Source organism: Papio anubis, chromosome 20 (genome assembly GCF_008728515.1).
Source record: "Papio anubis isolate 15944 chromosome 20, Panubis1.0, whole genome shotgun sequence".
Classification (NCBI taxonomy): Eukaryota; Metazoa; Chordata; class Mammalia; order Primates; family Cercopithecidae; genus Papio; species Papio anubis.
The window spans coordinates 40,523,924-40,538,392 of record NC_044995.1 but is presented as its reverse complement, the minus strand read 5'-3'; the positions used below and the strand labels follow the sequence as shown (position 1 = coordinate 40,538,392).

Genomic DNA, 14,469 nt, shown 5'->3' with positions numbered 1-14,469 from the left:
GCAGGAGAATGGTGTGAACCCGGGACGTGGAGCTTGCAGTGAGCCGAGATTGCGCCACTGCACTCCAGCCTGGGTGACAGAGCAAGACCCCGTCTCAAAAAAAAAAAAAAATTAAGGCCGGTCATGGTGGTTCACGCCTGTAAAACCAGCATTTTGGGAGGCCAAGGTGAGCAGACCACTTGAGGTCTGGAGTTCGAGACTAGCCTGGCCAATGTGATGAAACCCTGTCTCTACTAAAAATGCAAAAATTAGCTGGCCATGGTGGTGCACACCTGTGATCCCAGCTACTGAGGAGACTTAAGCAGGAGGATCACTTGAACCTGGGAGGTGGAGGTTGCAGTGAGCCGAGATTGCGCCATTGCACACCAGCCTGGGTGACAGAACAAGATGCTATCTCAAAAAAGTTGGCCGTGACGGGTGGCCTGCGCCTGTAATCCCAGCATTTTGGGCGGCCGAGGCGGGTGGATCACGAGTGGCTAGAGACCATCCTGGCTAACATGGTGAAACCCCTGCCTCCACTAAAAATCTCTAGGCCGGGCATGGTGGCGGGCATCTATAGTCCCAGCTAATTGGGAGGCTGAGGCAGGAGAATCACTCCTGGGAGGTGGAGCTTGCAGTGAGCCGAGATTGTGCCACTGCACTCCAGCCTGGGCGACAGAGCGAGATTCCATCTCAAAAAAAAAAAAAAAAATGGGGGTGGCCAGGTTTGTTGGCTCACACCTGTAATCCCAGCACTTTGGGAGGCCAAGGTGGGCGGATCACAAGGTCAGGAGTTCGAGATCAGCCTGCCCAATATGGTGAAACCCCATCTCTACTAAAAATACAAAATTTAGCTTTGTGTGGTGGTGCGTGCCTGCAGTCCAAGCTATTCAGGAGGCTGAGGCAGAAGAATCGCTTGAACCTGGGAGGCGGAGGTTGCAATGAGCCGAGGTTATGCCACTGCACTCCAGCCTGGCAACAGAGCGAGACTCCGTCTCAAAAAATTAAAATAAAAATAAATAAATATTAGCCAGGTGTGGTGGCATGCACCTGTAGTACCACCTACTTGGGAGGCTGAGGTGGGAGGATGACCTGAGCCAGAGAAATTGAGGCTGCAGTGAGCCGAGGTCATGCCATTGTACTCCAGCCTGGACAACAGAGTAAAACCCTGTCTCAAAACAAAAACGCAAAGCAATGTATGGAGATAGTCATTTGTAATCTCATCACTTGGAAACAGTTACTATTGGTGTTTTGCTATTCAGCTTTCTAGTCTTTATTCATCTTTTTTTTTTTGAGACAGTCTCCCTCTGTTGCCCTGGCTGGAGTGCAGGCGTATGATCATAACTCACTGTGGCCTCGACTCTTGGGCCCACCTCAGTCTCCCAAGTAGCTGGAAGTATAGGAGTGTGCCACCACACAGCCAATTTTTGGTTTTTTATAGGGATGGGGTTTCACCATGTTGCCCACGCTGGTCTGTAACTCCTAGACTCAAGTGATCCTTCTGTCTTGACCTCCCAAAGTGCAAGGATTACAGGAATGAGCCACCATGCCCAGCCTTTAGTCTTTTTCTATATAAATATGTCATTGTTGGGGTTAGGTTTGTAAGGGATGGGATGTGTGTGTGCACATGTATATGTGTCTGGCTTTTTTTTCCTATAAAATTGGAATCAGGCCAGGCACGGTGGCTCATGCCTGTAATCCCAGCACTTCAGGAGGCTGAGGCAGTAGATCACCTGAGGTCAGGAGTCTGAGACCAGCCCGAGCAACATGGTGAATCCCTATCTCTACGAAAAATACAAAAGTAGCCAGGCGTGGTGGCCCATGCCAGTAATCCCAGCTATTCGGGAGGCTGAAGCAGGAGAATTGCTTGAACCTGGGAGGCGGAGTTTGCAGTGAGCCGAGATCATGCCATTGCACTCCAGTCTGGGCGACAAGAGCAAAACTCCATCTCAAAAAAAAAAGAAAAAAGAAAAAAAATTGAGATCAAATCCTGTCTCCTGCTTTGTACTCCAATCTTCTTTGTGTGTGTGTGTGTGTATGTGTATGTGTGTGATACAGGCTCACTCCATCACCCAGGCTGGAGTGCAGTGGCCCTACCTCGGCTCACTGCAACCTCCGCCTCCCGGGTTCAAATGATTCTCACACCTCAGCTTTCAAAGTAGCTGGGATTACAGGCACGTGCCACCACACCCAGCTAATTTTTCTATTTTTGTATTTTTGGTAGAGACAGGGTTTTACCATGTTGGCCAGGCTGGTCTCGAACTCCTGACATCAAGTGATCTGCCCACCTCAGCCTCCCAAAGTGCTGGGATTACAGGCGTGAGCCACCGAACCCGGCCTGTACTCCAGTATTTTAAACATAATAACAGAAAGTGAGAATCTCCCTTTACCCCAAGACCCCAGATATAATCTGTAAGTAGGTGTGGGAAACACTTTCAAGTATTTCAGCCCATGGTGGACATAACTAATTTTACCACTTCCAGGCTAACTGGGGATCCAGGACCCTGCCCCACAGAACAAAGACCCAGTTTCTCCAACAAAGCAATGGCAAGAATAAAAGGCAAAAGGGATAGCTCAGAGGTCAGCAAACCTCCTCTGTGAAGGGCCAGATGGTAATTTTTTTTTTTTTTTTTTTTTTGAGATGGAGTCTCGCTCTGTCACCCAGGCTGGAGTGCAGTGGCGCGATCTCAGCTCACTGCAAGCTCCGCCTCCCAGGTTCATGCCATTCTCCTGCCTCAGCCTCCGAGTAGCTGGGACTACAGGCGCCCACCACCGCACCCAGCTAATGTTTGTATTTTTAGTAGAGTCGGGGTTTCACCGAGTTAGCCAGGATGGTCTCGATCTCCCGACCTCGTGATCCGCACACCTCGGCCTCCCAAAATGCTGGGATTACAGGCGTGAGCCACCGCGCCCGGCCCAGATGGTAAATATTTTAGGCTTTCTGGGTCATACGGTCTCTGTCTCAGTTATTCAATTCTGCGCTTGAAGCACTGTATATACCCTTTTCTGTATTGAGACAGCCTGTAATCAGACATGTGATTACCATAAACAATAGCAACCACAGACAATGCATCAACAAATAGGCATCGGCTGGGCACGGGTGTGAGTTCACTCCTGTAATTCCAGCACTTTGGGAGGCCAAGGTGGGAGGATTGCTTAAGCCCAGGAGTTCAAGATCAGCCCAGACAACATGGCAAGACCTATCTCTGAAACATTTTTTTTTTTTTTTTTTTTTGAGACAGAGTCTCACTCAGGCTGGAGTGCAGTGGCGCGATCTCAGCTCATTGCAACCTCCGCCTCCCAGGTTCAAGCGATTCTCCTGCCTCAGCCTCCTGAGTAGCTGGGATTACAGGTGTGTACCACCACACCTGGCTAATTTTTTTGTATTTTAGTAGAGATGGGGTTTCACCATGTTGACCAGGGTGGTCTCGATCTTCTGACCTTGTGATACACCCGCCTCGGCCTCCCAAAGTGCTGGGATTATAGGCGTGAGTCACCGTGCCTGGCAAAAAATATATATATTTTTTTAATTAGGCAGGTGTGGTGGAGTACACCTGGAGTCCCAGGTACTTGGGAGGGTGAGATGGGAGGATCACTTGAGCCCCGGAGATGGAGGCTGCATTGAGCTATGATCGTGCCACTGCACTCCAGCCTGAGCACCAGACAGGGACCTTGTCTCAAAAAAATAAAAAATACATTAAAAAAATAAATAGTTGAGAGGTCGAGGCAGGTGGATCACCCGAGGTCAAGAGTTCCAAACCAGCCTGGCCAGCATGGTGAAACCCCATCTCTACTAAAGATACAAAAATTAGCCAGGGCGTGGCCGGGCGCAGTGTAGCTCAGTTTTTCCGTAATCCCGAAAGACTTTGGGAGGCCAAGACAGGCTTAATCAATGAGGTCAGGAGATCGAGACCATCCTGCTAACACGGTGAAAACCCCTGCCTACTAAAAAAAACACAAAAAAACTAGCTGGGCGCGGTGGTGGGCTTCTGTATCCCAGTAGCTACTGGGAGGCTGAGGCAGGAGAATGGCGAATCCCAGAGGCGGAGCTTGCAGTGAGCTGAGATCCACTGCATCTGCCGTGCCTGGGCGACAGAGCTTAGACTACCAAAAAAAAAAAAAAAAAAAAAAATTAGCCAGGCGTGGTGGCATACTGTAATCCCAGCTACCAGGAGGGTGAGGCAGGAGAACGCTGAACTGGGAGGCGTGAGGCTGTAGTGGTCAAATCACACCACTGCACTCCAGCCTGGGCACAGAGCCAGACTCCAGTCTCAAAAAAAAAAAAAAAAAAAAAAAAAAAAAAAGGGTATGGCTGTGTCTCAGAAAAACTTCATTTATAGATACAAATTTGAATTTCATATACATTTCCCATGTCATTTTTTTTTTTTCAACCACTTAAAAATGTAAAAACCAACCAGGTGCCGTGGCTCATGCTTGTCATCCCAACACTCTGGGAGGCTGAGGCAAGCCAATTGCTTGAGCCTGGGAGTTCAAGACCAGCCTGTGCAATATAGTGAGACCTCGTCTCTACAAAAAAAAATAATAATAAATTAGCCAGTGTGCTGGCTTACACTAGTAGTCCCAGTTACTTGAAAGGCTGAGGCAGCAGAATTGCTTGAGCCCAGGAGTATGAGGCTACAGGGAGCCTTGAACTTATTTTGTAGAGTTGGGGTCTCACTGTATTGCCCAGGCTGGTTTCCAACCCCTGGGCTCAAGCAATCCTCCCTCCTCAGCCTCCTAAAGTGGTGGGATCACACCACTGTACTCCAGCCTGGGTGAAAGAGTGAGGCTCTGTCTCTATTATTTAAAAAACAACAAAAACAAAACGGCTGGAGTTGCATAGCGAACTGTTTACAGACAAAAGGGTCCAATGTCAAGGGTTTGTTTCTCAATTTTCTAGGAAAAAAAGGAAAAGTATTTTGGGGGAATAGATGATTCAAGATTGAATAAATGTTGAGATCTAATTAAGTTGAATAATGTTTTATGAAAGTCTATTTTACATTCCTTTCTACTTGTGAATGTATTTGAACTTTTTTTAGATGGAGTTTCGCTCTTGTTACCCAGGCTGGAGTGCAATGGCACCATCTCAGCTCACGCAGCCTCTGCCTCCTGGGTTCAAGCGAGTCTCCTCCCTCAGCCTCCCAAGTAGCTGAGATTACAGGCGTGCGCCACCACGACTGGTAATTTTGTATTTTTAGTAGAGATGAGGTTTCACCATGTTGGTCAGGTTGTTCTCAAACTCCTGACCTCAGGTGATCTGCCTGCCTCAGCCTCCCAAAGTGCTGGGATTACAGGTATTAGCTACCACGCCTGGCCAAACATTTCTTATTTCATTTCTTTTTCTGAGATAAGGTCTTGCTCCATTGCTCAGGTTGGCATACAGTGGTGCAATCTTGGTTCAATGCAACCTCTGTCTTCCAGGCTCAAGCGATCCTCCCACCTCAGCCTCCTGAGTAGCTGAGACTACAGGTGTGCGCCACCATGCCTAGCTAATTTTTGCATTTCTTTGTAGAGACAGGGTTTGCCATGTTGCCCAGGCTGGTCTCTAATTCCTGGGCTCAAGTGATGTACCCACCTTGCCCTCCCAATGTGCCGGGAGTATTTGAACATTTTTTTTTTTTTTTTTTGAGACGGAGTCTCGCTGTGTCTCCCAGGCTGGAGTGCAGTGGCGCGATCTCGGCTCACTGCAAGCTCCGCCCTCTGGGTTCACGCCATTCTCCCGCCTCAGCCTCCCAAGTAGCTGGGACTACAGGCGCCCGCTACCACGCCCGGCTAATTTTTTGTATTTTTAGTAGAGACGGGGTTTCACCGTGTTAGCCAGGATAGTCTCGATCTCCTGACCTCGTGATCCACCCGCCTCGGCCTCCCAAAGTGCTGGGATTACAGGCTTGAGCCACCGCGCCCGGCCTATTTGAACATTTTTATCACAAAAAGTTATTATTTTCTTCTTTTTTCAGACAGGGTCTCGCTATATTGCCCAAGCTGGTCTCAAATTCTTGGCCTCAAGCAATCCTCCCAATTCAGTCTTCAGAGTAGCTGGGATTGCAAGCACATGCCACCATTCCTGGCAAAAGTTATTTTTTTTTAAAAAAGTGTAGGCCGGGCCTATAGAAACCAACCAGGTGCAGTGGCTCCATCTCAAAAAAAAAAAAAAGTGTTAAGAACATCTATGAATTAAGCTGACAGATTTCTTGCCACATGTGTCCAAAGAAATATATGTAAAGATGATTGCTGCAGCTGCATTTGTCAGAGGAAACGGCTAGAAATAATCTCCATGGCTGTCAACAGAGGAAAAGGTTAAGGAAACATGAAATGGAATAGTACACAGCCATGCAAAAGAATGAGCCAGCTCTAGGGCTGATGGAAAAGGATTTCTAGGATATATTATTTAGTAGAAAAATTCAAAGTACAGAAAAGGGTACAGACAGTAGGGAACATCTGTGTAAAACAAAAAAAGTAGCCAATGTGTTGTCAATGCCTGTGGGTACTCAGGATATTTCTGGAAAACGATACAAGAACCAGAGAAGCTGGGAGACCAGAACTGGAGGTGGGGAGTAAGTTATTGCCTTAGTCTCTTCCTGTGCCTTCTGAATTTTGCACATAGAGTGCTGGCTTGGATGGGGCTTACGGGAAGGCTGGGGTTAAAAACTGATTGCAAGCATCAGTTACTTTCTTTCTTCTTCTTCTTCTTCTTTTTTTTTGTTTTTTGAGATAGAGTCTCACTCCATTGTCCAGGCTGGACTGCAGAGGCGCAGTATCGGCTCACTGCAGGCTCCACCTCCCAGGTTCAAGCAATTCTTCTGCCTCAGCCTCCCAAGTAGCTGGGATTACAGGCGTCTGCCACCACGCCCGGCTAATTTTTGTGTATTTTTAGTAGAGACAGGGTTTCGCCATGTTGGCCAGGCTGGTCTAGAACTCCTGGCCTCAGGTGATCTGCCCGCCTCAACATCCCAAAGTGCTGGGATTTCAGGTGTGAGCCACCACGCCTGGCCACAAATAAAGTTTTATTGGCAAACAGTCACACCCATTCATTTATGCACTGTCTGTGGCTGCTGTCATGCAGAGTTGAGTAGTTGCCATAGAGACGGTATGGCCAAAAATATTTACTATCTGGCCCTTTAAGAAAAGGTTTGCTGACCCTGGACTAAAGGAAGCAGTCTTATCTGCTATTCTGCTGTTCGGCTTTTCTGCTTAGCCAGAGACCTTGCCATATCAAAACATAAAGAACAGCCGGGCACCGTAGCTCATGCCTGCAATCCCAACACTTCGGGAGGCCGAGGCAGGTGAATCACCTGTCAGGGGTTCAAGACCAGCCTGGCCAACATGGAGAAACCCTGTCTCTACTAAAAAAATACAAAATTAGCCGGGCATGGTGGTGCATGCCTGTAATCCTAGCTACTTGGGAGGCTAAGGCAGGAGAATCGCTTGAGCTGAGGAAGCGGAGGTTGCTGTGAGCTGAGATCGCGCCATTGCACTCCAGCCTGGGCCACAAGAGTGAAACTCCGTCTCAAAAAAGACTCCATCTCAAACAAAAACAAAAACAAACCATAAAGAACATCCTGGCCGGGCGCAGTGGCTCACGCCTGTAATCCCAGTACTTTGGGAGGCCGAGGCTGGCGGATCACGAGGTCAGGAGATCAAGATCATCCTGCCTAACAGGGTGAAACCCCGCCTGTACTCAAAACACAAAAATTAGCCGGGCTGCGGGTGGGCTTGTACTCCAGCTGCTCAGGAGGCTGGAGGCGAGAATGGCGGAGAATGGCGCGGAACCCAGGAGGCGCGAGCTTGCAGTGAGATGAGATTGCACCACTACACTCCAGCCTGGCGATGAGCCAGACCCGGCCTCAAAAAAAAGAAAAAAAAAGAACATCCCCTTTGGCCGGTGGGCGGTGGCTCATTCCGCAATCCTAGCACTTTGGGAAGCTGAGGAGGGAGGATCACTTGAAGCCAGGAGTTCGAGGCCAGCCTGGGCAACATAGCGAGCCCATGTCTCTACACAAAATTTAAAAAAGGCCGGGCATGGTGGCTCACACTTGCAAATCCCAGCACTCTGGGAGGCTGAGGCAAGCGGATCACGAGGTCAGGAGATCGAGGCCATCCTGGCTAACACGGTGAAACCTCGTCTTTACTGAAAATACAAAAAATTAGCTGGGCATGGTGGCATACGCCTGTAGTCCCAGCTACTTGGGAGGCTGAAGCAGGAGAATTGCTTGAACCTGGGAGGTGGAGGCTGCAGTGAGCTGATAATGCACCGCTGCACTCCAGTCTGGGTGACAGAGTGAGTCTCAAAAAAAATAAAATAAACCTGGGAGGCGGAGCTTGCAGTGATCTGAGATCGCGCCACTGCACTCCAGCCTGGGCAACAGAGCGAGACTCCATTCCAAAAAAAGTAAAAAAATAATAATAATAAAAATAAATAAATAAATAAATAAATAACATCCCCATCCTTTTCCACGGCTGCATAGTATTCTACCATGTGAATATACTTTATGTCCACTTGGTTCTCCAACTGTGAAACACTTGGTGGGATCTGTAGGTTTCACTCCTACTAACATTACTGCTACACTCCACACACCACATCCCACATGGGTGAGGATATTGCTAGGATCAATTTCCAGAAATGGTTTTGCTGGGAGTTCCTGCGCATGGATCCCCTGCAATTAAACGGGACATGTGGCATACGCATGGGTATTTTCCTGGGCAGATCCTCAAAGGGTCAGTGACTGGATTGGACCCTGAATCTGAGGATGGGGATGAGGGTTTGGTTCTGGGAGACCCAAGGCCTGTGGCCCAGGCTGGGTACTAACCAAGGTCATCGGCGAGCCTCCGGCCATCCTCGGCAGGCACAACACGTTCGTCCTCCAGGTCACACTTGTTCCCCACCAGGATGACCTGGGCGTTGTCCCAGGAGTAGGTCTTGATTTGCGTGGCCCTGCAGAGTTACCAGTCGTGAGTCATGAGCCAGGGGGTTAGGGATAAGAGGAGAGGGCAAAGATCAGGGGTCTGTGGTCAGCAAGCACTCACCAGTCCTGCACGGCGGCAAAGGATTCCTGATTGGCGACGTCATACATGAGCAGGAAACCCATGGCTCCCCGGTAGTAGGCTGTGGTGATGGTGCGGTAGCGCTCCTGGCCCGCCGTGTCCTGGACAAATGGCAGTGACAGTTGGCTGGGAACTACCTGTTTCCCAGTCCACCCCTGTCTGAGAGGGCCACTGCCCTGTGTTCACAGCCCCAGTCTCATAGGGGAGACACAGACCTGCTTGTACAACCTCCGGTCTGATGGAGAATACACAGACCCTGCCCTCACAACCCCAGTCTGACAGGGGAGGCATGGATTCATTATCAAGGGACCTCCCCAGTCTGATGAGGGAGAGACCTGGGCTTGCTTGCCCTTGAGGGGTTCCAAGTCTCAGGGGTCAGTGGCCTCTCATAGATTTATGAGCCCCTTTGACCTTGTCTCTAAGAACCAACTTAACAACTGCAAATAAGAACCAACTGGGGCCGGGCGCGATGGCTCACGCCTGTAATCCCAGCACTTTGGGAGGCCGAGATGGGTGGATCACTAGGTCAGGAGATCGAGACCATCCTGGCTAACATGGTGAAACCCCATCTCTACTAAAAATACAAAAAACTAGCCAGGCGTGGTGGCGGGCGCCTGTAGTCCCAGCTACTTGGGAGGCTGAGGCAGGAGAATGGCCTGAACCCAGGAGGCGGAGCTTGCAGTGAGCTGAGATCCGGCCACTGCACTCCAGCCTGGGCCACAGAGCAAGACTCCGTCTCAAAAAAAAAAAAAAAAAAAAAAAAAAAGAACCAACTGGGCCAGATGGTACCATCTTGACAGGACACCTTGGTACTCTCGCTACCATGATGATTGCTACCAGCGGCTAAGTTAGGAGAGGTAGCTGGGTGTTGCTCTGCAGACCAGGCCGGTTCAGTGGGGGTCCCAGGGGTCCCCTCTAAGAGATGGTACCCAAAACTCTTTCCCATTGGTCACCAGCACCTGGGACCTTTCTCTTTCTTTCTCTTTCTTTCTTTCTTTTCTTTCCTTCTCTCTCTTTCTTTCTCTTCTTTCTTTCCTTCTCTCCTTCTCTTTCTTTCTTTCTTTTCTTTCTTTCCTTCTCTCTCTCTCTCTCTTTCTTTCTTTCTAGATGGGGTCTTGCCCTGTCATCCACGCTGGAGTGCAGTGGTACAATCATAGCTCACTGCAGCCTCGAACTCCTGGGCTCAAGCAATCCTCTCGCCTCAGCCTCCTGAATAGCTGAGACTACAGGCTGAAGCTACCAGGCTGGGCTAATGTTTATAGTTTTGGTAGAGGCCGGGCGCGGTGGCTCAAGCCTGTAATCCCAGCACTTTGGGAGGCCGAGACGGGCGGATCACGAGGTCAGGAGATCGAGACCATCCTGGCGAACACGGTGAAACCCCGTCTCTACTAAAAAATACAAAAAACTAGCCGGGCGAGGCGGCGGGCGCCTGTAGTCCCAGCTACTCGGGAGGCTGAGGCAGGAGAATGGCGTAAACCCGGGGGGCGGAGCTTGCAGTGAGCTGAGATCCGGCCACTGCACTCCAGCCCGGGCGACAGAGCCAGACTCTGTCTCAAAAAAAAAAAAAAAAAAAAAAAAAAAGTTTTGGTAGAGATGAGATCTCGCTGTGTTGTCCAGGTTGGTCTGGAACTGCCAGGCTCAAGTGATCCTCCACCTTGGCCTCCCAAAGTGTTGGGATTACAGGCATGAGCCACCACGCTTAGTGTCCCAAGTACTTCAAACATGTCTTAGGTTAGTATCATCTCCGCAATCAGACCCCCAGGAATAATACTATCTCCCACCAGGCGCGGTGGCTCACGCCTCTAATCTCAGCACTTTGGGAGGCCAAGGTGGGTGGATCACGAGGTCAAGAGTTCAAGACCAGCCTGGCCAACAAGGTGAAACCCCGTCTCTATTAAAAGTATAAAAAAGTAGCTGAGCCGGGCGTGGTGGCTCACGCCTGTAATCCCAGCACTTTGGGAGGCCGAGACAGGTGGATCACGAGGTCGGGAGATCGAGACCATCCTGGCTAACACGGTGAAACCCCGTCTCTACTAAAAAATACAAAAAACTAGCCAGGCGAGGTGGCGGGCGCCTGTAGTCCCAGCTACTCGGGAGGCTGAGGCAGGAGAATGGCCTGAACCCGGGAGGCGGAGCTTGCAGTGAGCTGAGATCCGGACACTGCACTCCAGCCCGGAGGACAGAGCGAGACTCCGTCTCAAAAAAAAAAAAAAAGTAGCTGAGTGTGGCGGCGTGCACCTGTAATCCCAGCTACTCGGGAGACTGAGGCAGGAGAATCGCTTGAACCCAGGAGGTGGAGGTTGCAGTGAGCCGAGATCGTGCCATTTCACTCCAGCCTAGGCGACAAAGCAAGACTCCGTCTCCACGGAGAAAGAAAGATATATATATATATACTGTCTCCCTCAGAGTGCCCCCAGCCAGGGCAGGGCATGTCCCCTCATCCCGATAAATTCGACTAGTAGATAATTCCTCCCTACTCTTCACACCTACCCCAAGTGCACATCCCAATTCTAGGCTATTTCCCCTCACTTGAGAACCCTCCCCACAGTCAGAAGAACTGTCCAATGAGGCTGGGTGCGGTGGCTCATGCCCGTAATCCCAGCACTTTGGGAGGCCAAGGCCGGTGGATCACTTGAGGTCAGGAGTTTGAGACCAGCCTGGTCAACATGGTGAAACCCCGTCTCTATTAAAAATACAAAAATTAGCCGGGCGTGGTGGTGGGCACCTGTAATCCCAGCTTCTAGGAGGTTGAGGCAGGAGAATCGCTTGAACCCAGGAGATGGAGGTTGCAGTGAGCCGAGATCGCGCCACTGCCCTCCAGCCTGAGCGACAGAGTGGGACTCTCCGTCTCAGAAAAAAAAAAAAAAGAACCCTCCAATGAACTTTCCTGAAGGGACCCCACCCCCAACCCACAGCCAGCCTCCCAGCCTACCCAGATCTGCAGCTTGATCCTCTTGTCATGGCGGTAGACGGTCTTGACCTTGAAGTCAATGCCCACGGTGCTGACGAAGGCGGGCGTGAAGGAGTCGTCCGCATATCGGAACAGGAAGGAAGTCTTGCCCACGCTGCTGTTGCCTATCAGTAGCAGTTTGAACATATAGTCGAAGTTCTGATCTGCTGCATCCCGTGGGCCTGCGGGGGGGTCTCCAGCTGATGCCATCTTGGCACTAGCCTCCCGGGACAGGGAGACCTGAAATCCTCAGGGAGAGGAGACAGGCGTCCTGCATGGGAATCAAACACCAACAACAGCTCCTGTGGATGGATGCACCAGGCCTGAATTCAAATCTCAGCTCGGCCACTTGGAGGCCAAGTGATGCTGGATGCATTGCTTGCCCCCTCTAGACCTCAATGTCCTCTTCTGCAAAATGGGATGTTTCTCATAGTCCCTTCCTGAAAGAGTAGTTAGTTGTGAGCCTAAAATGAGTTTCTTTCTTCTCTTTTTTTAGAGACAAGATCTCGCTCTGTTGCCTGAGGCTGGAGCGCAGTGGCGTGATCATAGCTCACTGCAGTCTTGACCTCCTGGGCTCAAGCGATCCTCCTGCCTCAGCCTCCCAAGTAGCTGGGACTACAGACATGCCACCACATCAGGCTAATTAAAAAAAAAAAAAAAAAAATTGTAGAGATGGGGTCTCACTATGTTGCCCATGCTGGTTTCAAACTCCTCTGCTCAAGCAGTCCTCCTGCCTCAGCCTTCCAATGTGCTAGGATTACAGGCATGAGCCACCGTGCCCGACCTAAAATGTGTTTCTTTATTCATTCAACAAATGCTTCCTCTCTGCCAGGCCCTGTTCCCTGTGGAGATGCAGCTGGGAATAGGACAAGAAAAAGTCCATCCTCGGGTGGTCACGTTCCTTCCAGTGGGAAGGTATTAACACACATAACGGTCATTAGACAGTGCCTGGTAGACAGCTGGGGCACAAAAACAGTGACTGCTGTTTAATCTTCACACCCTGTGGCGTAACTGAGTCTTTATTGGGGTGGAGGGTGGGGAGACCTTTCCTGTCTGGAAACCCAGAGGCCTAGCAAAGGGTTCAAGTGCAAGGCCCAGGGTAAGGGGCTCCGGCCGCTGCAGAACTAGATTCTGGAGAAGGCGCAGGTGTGGACTTCGCCCCCGTGCGTCCACCTGGTGTGGCCCAGGTGTAAGCTGGAATGGGGAGGGGAGGGGAGGACCTGCCAGCTGGATAAGCTGGATAGAGCCCCCGACTAAGGCTTGGGTGTTGACTTTGGCAGGTGTCAGCCCCTGGGGCGCCTGCCCTCCCCTGACTCATGCCAAATACAGCCCTTCTCTGAGTTCCAAGGGGAAGGGGTTTTCTACGTACCAGGCCCAGGTTTAAAGTCCAGTTCTACCCCCTAAATGGGTACTGCCATTTTCTATTTGTCAAAGGGGCCGGGCCTGTCTCCTGCCCAAGGCTGACTCACTCCAGCCCCAGTCCACGGAGGCAGGATTGACAGTCCTTATATCCAAGGAAACCATCCCAGTCACTTAATTAACACAAACCCCACCACCACGACCGCTGCCGCCCACCCCTGGTCTTTCCAGGCAATCTGTCCCATAGCTAGGCTCCTTGAATCTGCCCCTACTCCAACATGCTGCTTCATCCGGTCCCATGATGCTCCCTCAACCCTCATAACCTCTCCCTGGCCTCAGTTTCCCCAGCCGTCTATGGCCGCTGCGGGAACCGCACAGAGAGGCTGCAGAAGGCCTGGATGCAGGCAGGGCAGAGGCAGAGAAAGCCCTGGCACAGCTATTTCTCAATCGCCTTTGGGGCTTTTTTCCATTTTAAACGAGTACCCAACCGGCCCCACCCCGTGTTCCAGGAGAACGAGTTTAAGGAGGGGAAGAGAAGAGGCAGGAAACCTTTCCCCACGCAGGGCAGGGCCGCAAGGCTGGGGCCCCCACCTCCCCCAGCCTCAGCTCACCTGTGTGTCAGTCGGTCCCGCCTCTTTCTAACCATCTGCCGACCCTCCCTCAAGCCTGGCCCTGCAGGGCTCGCCTCTGTCCCCCTTCACTATATTTGGGGCGCCCCAGCCAGTGCAGGTGGACTCAGGAGCTTCCCCCATCACCATATGGTCCCAACGCCTGTCCCCAGCTGGGCTCTCTGCCCCGCCCGCGCCCCATCAGCGCTTCCCAAGTGCCCAGCTGGGTGGGGGCGAGGGCAGAGGCGTTCCCCGCAGCCCCGCCTTTGTTCCCCAGGCCCCCTACCCTCCTCCCAAACCCCTGTACCCCACAGACCTGCTCGAATGCGGAGGGGCGGGGCAGGCTGCGCTCCTTCCCAGGGGTGACCTCGCGTAAGGGGCGCCGCCCGCTGGGATTCCGCCTTTGAACTCGCTGCGGCCTGGCCCTGGCCGCGACCCCGGCCCCGCAGCCGCCGAAGCCACAGCCTGCAGCCACCCGGATCCCGCGCGGGCTCCGCCCAGGAGGCGGAGGAGGGGCCGTTCCCGGAGCGG

The 14,469-nt window shown here is 51.5% G+C and overlaps 1 protein-coding gene across 2 annotated transcripts in view; it reads right to left on the bottom strand.

Annotated features, from left to right (window-relative positions):
- RAB3D (RAB3D, member RAS oncogene family) overlaps positions 1-14,469 on the bottom strand; it is a 19,697-nt gene extending 5,228 nt beyond the window's left edge. The window contains exons 1-4 of one of the 2 annotated variants that reach the window (XM_003914916.2): positions 14,255-14,469; positions 11,954-12,242; positions 9,004-9,122; positions 8,787-8,911 (exon numbers count right to left, since the gene is read on the bottom strand). In XM_003914916.2, the coding sequence (XP_003914965.1) occupies positions 8,787-8,911; positions 9,004-9,122; positions 11,954-12,181 (472 nt within the window). In that variant the 5' untranslated portion in view covers positions 12,182-12,242; positions 14,255-14,469. Of the gene's footprint in view, positions 1-8,786; positions 8,912-9,003; positions 9,123-11,953; positions 12,274-14,254 lie in introns of both variants that reach the window. The other variant, XM_009193515.4, reaches the window with a different exon arrangement.